At 43.0% G+C, this 5,700-nt stretch overlaps 1 protein-coding gene across 1 annotated transcript; it reads left to right on the top strand.

Annotated features, from left to right (window-relative positions):
* Positions 1 to 721: 721 nt before the first annotated feature.
* LOC138787507 (uncharacterized) lies at positions 722 to 2,425 on the top strand. Its single transcript, XM_069964841.1, has 3 exons — positions 722 to 859; positions 1,090 to 1,236; positions 1,378 to 2,425. Exons 2-3 carry the CDS (start codon positions 1,127 to 1,129, stop codon positions 2,264 to 2,266), a joined length of 999 nt encoding a protein of 332 aa, XP_069820942.1. The 5' UTR covers positions 722 to 859; positions 1,090 to 1,126; the 3' UTR covers positions 2,267 to 2,425.
* The last annotated feature ends 3,275 nt before the right edge of the window (positions 2,426 to 5,700 follow it).

Below are 5,700 nucleotides of genomic sequence, written 5' to 3'. Positions count from 1 at the left end.
ATTTTTTTTTTAAATATTTTTTTCACTTTTTTTTTTACTCCCCCCTCAAATTCACAGACACAATATTTAGGCCGGTTTCACACGTAGTAACAGTGCGGGCGTTAAAATTTCTGTCCCGTACATCTCCGGGTGGTCTGGCGGCTGTATTTGAAAACCACTTACGGTCTTATCGTAAGAGTCCGGCCGTAGTGTCATGATGTGTCTTGGCTTGTTTGGCCCCGCTCAAAAGCATGTATTTGATTCATGAATCTGCCCCCGGGCCAAATAAGCACACCCACATCCCTATAAAATCTCCGCCCACTCGCGAAGTACGCCCATATGCTTGTAGTGTTTTGAATGCCAAAAAAATAAAAAAAAAGATGTCTGATGGCGCTAATAATGCGCCCTATGGGCCAGCCCGGCGTATGAGGCTGCGCCGCAAGCACCAGCTCGTGGTGCTTTCGATCCTGTGGAAGATGCGTAATTATTACCAGCGTTTGTGTGTAAGTCTCTATATATTTTAATTTTTTTTTTTTTTTTTTTTTTTTTTTTTTAAAGCTTTATGTAACTTATTTCAAACTAGCCTTACAAACTGTTTAGGCTTATAATCCGTAAAACATTGATTTAAATGTATTGTTTATGCAAGCTCCCTTAAGTACTGTTGACCAAAGGTCCTTAAATGCAACTGTGTAATAATTTTGTGACTAATTGAGATGTCTTAAAAATAAGAAATTTAATTTTTTAAAAATTCTTCTCAGAGGCAAAAAGACGCAGAGCAGCGCCGTCTGCAGGAGGTGGGACGGCGATATTGGGTCCACCCCATCAATGTTCGGAGGGAGACCCGGGGCCACATTGGTTGCCTGTATGATGATTTGCGACGGTATGTCGATTTGAATACATCAAAGTCGTCAAATCTTTGAATGTAATATTGCAAATGTAAAGGTTACTGTCCACAAATGTTTACCCCAAAGTCCATAATTTTATTATGTTTTTTGTTTATCCTTACAACGTTTGATGTTAATTTCAACATTTGTAAACCGTATGACATCTTCCTATGATGTGTGTTTGTGTGTAATATTAGTGATCAATATTTTTCTTAATTTGTTGCAGACATCCTGACAAGTTCCAGGACTTCGTGCGCCTGCCTATGGAGGCCTTTGATAATTTACTTTCCATTTTGACCCCACATCTCCAGAGACAGGACACCTACATGCGGAAATCCATCCCTCCTGTGGGACGTCTGCTCATAACGTTAAGGTGAAGATGCTTTATTTTAATGCGAACTATTTGTTCATGTAATTGTAGTTAAATCTAATATAGTGTTAAAATATGTAATAATTTAATATGTAGCTGAATGTGAAATAGAATCATAAAATACTATTTTTCATTTTTTCACAGATTCTTGGCGACAGGGGAGAGTTATGTATCGTTGCACCTCCAATTCAGGGTTGGTACGTCCACCATCTCTGGAATTGTGAGGTGCACGTGCGCCGTGATCTGGGAGCATTTGCAGCCCATCGTGATGCCCAGTCCGACCCGGGAGATTTGGTTGCAGTCAGCAGCAGGCTTTCAGTCTGTGGCCAATTTCCCCAACTGTATAGGGGCGGTTGATGGTAAGCACATACGTGTGAAGCAACCACCGCGATCAGGATCACAGTATTTCAATTATAAGAAATTTTTTTCTGTGGTCCTGATCGCGGTTGTTGATTCCACGTATCGTTTCCTTGCCATCGACGTCGGCTCCTATGGCAGTACTGGGGACTCCCGGGCGCTACTGAGATCAGAGTTTGGGCGGCGCATACTCTTAGATCACGTGACTCTACCTCCTCCCACTCCTCTTCCGGGTACCACGCATCCCGCTCCATTCGTCATGGTAGGGGATCAAGCCTTCCCTTTACTCAACAACCTGCTGCGCCCTTACCCACGGAGAGGGCTGGATGAACGGGGGAGACTATTTAACCGGAGGCTGAGCCGGGCACGTAACTTCGTGGAGTGCGCCTTCGGGATCATGACTAGTCAGTGGAGAGTGTTTACCACTGCCCTGCAGTTGAAATTGGCCACAGTTGACATGGTCATTAAAGCTGCCTGTGTTCTCCACAACTACCTTCGGGACTATGCTCCCACCCCGGAGGTGAACGTGGAGACACTGCCAGCTTTTAGTGCCCCTATCAACTATGGCCAAGGGAGACAACTCAACCGCGGGATAGTGGTCAGGAACCTCTTTGCTGACTACTTCATGACTCCTGAAGGCGCCGTGCCCGTGCCCCTTTCACAGCCTCCCTTATGAGCCACGGCCACAGGACTGATGTTTTCCCGCATGTATGTCACCTGTCTCTGGGATGTGTGTTTTTTTATTTTCTTTTGTTGTTTGAACCCGATGTATTGGTTGATATTTAATTTTCATTCTCTTTTTACTAAAACAAAAAATATATTTTCTTATTCGACTAAACAATGTGTCTGCCTTTTCAATGTATGTAAAACATGTTGTGTGTTCCCACATAGTAGTGTTCGAAAATACACATTACCTCACTCGATATACTACTGGCCAGTAATTATCGAGCATGGTCACATCATGCTAATGTTAATTGTATAGTCCTTTGAACCTAGTGTGCTGAAAGATTGATGTGATCAAAACATGTGCATTTCCTATGGAGTGACCAGCAGGGTGCGCACTATATGTCTAACTTTCTAGTGTGGGATATGTAACAGGATCTGATATCTTCTAGTGCCACAGTCCATCTCACTTCTTAACAATCACTATTAACACACCACATATATCCCTCCACACATCACCCAGGTGCGCCAGCTGGATGTGGTCTACTTAGGTTGCGGTTCAAAAATATTCTTTTATCATCCATTTTTTTTCTGTAAAACACAGAAGAGTGTATTCAAAGATTAGAAATCTCGCTCTTTACTTGATCACCTGTTCCTTGTCTACAGTCATCTCCTGGATTTCTTATCCAAAATCCATCACATCAATCTGCCAGTGTAAACGCTACATTATGTAGTTTATTGTGTGTACGTTTATATATCCTCCACTTTGTACATAATGACCACATGCTGGATGTCCTGCAGGAGGAGATTTCTACTACCATCGGACATAGAGCTCTATGTGGAAATGATAGTGTCATGATAATAACATTAATGTCCCAAAATATGTTAGTGCTCATCACAAGCCTCTCCTGCTCTGCCCACTTCCTGCCTTGGCCACAGATGTCAGCATAGAGCAGGCTCAGACCTCAAAAAGAAGGAATCGCAGCATTCACTACATCTTCGCTAGTGGCTTCACAATACGTGTATTTCACTCAGTATAGCTAACAAAAACAGCAGTGGATTCTAAACACCCAAAGGATCTCGACACAATGTTGTAATGTTGTGGATGTGCGCCATTAAAACACTAAATAAGGAAATTTCCTAATAACATCCATTCTTAGAAAAAAACTTAGCAATATTTCACTTTAAATGGCGCACAGCCACTCTATTTCTACATTGTGTGAACACAGCCTTTGTGTTTTTAAGCCACTACTGGTTTTGTTAACAATACTGACCAAAATATACTGACTCAAATACACGTATTGTGAACCTACTACGAACATGTAGTGAATGTTGCGATTCCTTGTTTGTCATGTATGACAGTGCTCTCTGCTGCCATCTGTGGCCAAGGCAGGAAGTGGCCACAGCAGGAGAGTGTTGGCCTGATAAATGAAATACTTAACTACATTATAATATTTCCTATCATGACACATTCATTTTAACACATACAGCAATGTCTCACATATGATTAGAAATATTCTCCTGAAGGACATCCAGCATGTGTTCATTTTCTACTAACGTAAAGCATACAACAAAATTTTATAAGACACAATAGCAACATTCAATACAGCTTTCTATGCAAACAAAGTCCACTAAGTATTTTGAAGCGTATTTCGTAGTTCCTTAGTGGCAGTCAATAATCATTTGTTTTTTTAACCCTTAAACACTAAAACATAAACAAGTAAAAAATAAGATTTCGGGAAACAACAAGATATGTCGCAATGGATTTATTACATGTCAAAAAATAAAACATTCACATGATAGTGTGTGTGGGTGGATGTGGGCGAGGGTGTGTGGAGACTACTTTGGACCATGTTGACAGAAGTTAGAATAGTGTGCAGAGGCAATAGTGTGGGCAATATGTGAAGGACACAGCCAGCCTGACTGTATTCTGGCACCACAAAACTAAAAGGGACATCCCAATCCCCCCAAGCTGTTATTGTCATCCCTAGCTAATGTGATGCCAGACCTTCTAAACAGTGTGTTATTGATGTGGTCCTGGTGCACACAAATGTTAGGAAATTATTAATGCTAGTAAGGCGCGGTTGGCACTAAGGCCCTACAGTGTAGCAGACAAGGGGTGGTGTTGGTGTAGCTGAGGAGAGGGAGTGCGGAACAAACACAAATGTTGTTGGACGGTCAAGGCACATGTCACTCTCTCTCGCCAGGCTCCACAGGACCCTCTTGACATCTTGGTGGTGGAGTCCTGGCCAACCCCTCTGCCAGATTAGGTTCTTCATTCTCTTCATCCGATGAGGCCTCTGCTGGTTGCTGAACTACTTGTGGTCTGAGGAGAAAACAACACTGGTCACTATCTAAGATGGCACTTTTGTTTAAGGACATATTTAGCCAGATAACTAAAATGGAGGCATCCAATGCAGGATTACACTCTGCCTGCTTTCACACTATTTTCTATGTACGAGGTGCCACACTAGAACTTTTTACAATATATTCACACACTGTTGACCCAAAATGTGGGTCTTCACAAGGCCACCCGAGTGGAACATTAGTTTACTCTATGGACACATTGCGTACATTGTTTAAACATTATGAAGACAGTCCACGCTATTGGCATAACTGCCATTTCATGTTCTGGATTAGATCCTGGAGGGATCAAAAGCTGTTCCCAAAGCGGTTAGGCCAGGCTGCATTTGTTAGTTATCTTGTGTCCAGCAGGGGGCGGCTCATCTTACCGAAATCGAGATTACTCTAAAGTGTTCACTAAATATACTGCTCCCCCTGCTGGAGCCTCGATGTATACAATCTATATAAATCTAACACATGTCTATGTCTGCACACATAAGACACTGAGCTACTTCCGTCATCATCTGCTCCTACCATGGACACATGCAATTAACACACACACTTACCTGCGGCGTCTGGGGGAATTCAAAATGAAACGCAGCATTGGGGCAAAACGCAAAGCGGCCAGTTCTTCTTGGGCGGCCCCACGCCTGATCAGCTGCCGTCGCTGCCTGATGAATCGGTCCCTCACACTGGACCACCTGGTCTCCACATAGTTAGCTTCAAGCAAAAGCATCCACACATTAGGAATATATCAGCGTCAGGTGACCATAACACTCGAGTTAATGGTTTGCCACAGTGGCTAAACAACTTACCAATTATCCATTGCTGTAATCTAGTATGCTGGTCCCAATCTGGGTATACAATCCGGGCAACCTCCCTCCATGCGGCACTCCGTGTTAGCCGGCTTCTGTACCCAGGCGCAGGGCCGTCCCATAGCACTGGCCGAGCATGGACCTGAAAATCCAAAATAATTACAGTAACGTCTTAGAAATTATTAGTCAATAAGGTCATAGCTACTACACCCATGTCACATGCTACACGCCATGTTTGATTGTAAATAGTACGTCACTTATGTGGGTGGGGTCTCCAGCTTCACCTGCA

Source organism: Dendropsophus ebraccatus, chromosome 3 (genome assembly GCF_027789765.1).
Source record: "Dendropsophus ebraccatus isolate aDenEbr1 chromosome 3, aDenEbr1.pat, whole genome shotgun sequence".
Classification (NCBI taxonomy): domain Eukaryota; kingdom Metazoa; phylum Chordata; class Amphibia; order Anura; family Hylidae; genus Dendropsophus; species Dendropsophus ebraccatus.
The sequence above is the reverse complement of the archived record's forward strand: the minus strand, read 5'-3'. Positions and strand labels throughout refer to the sequence as shown.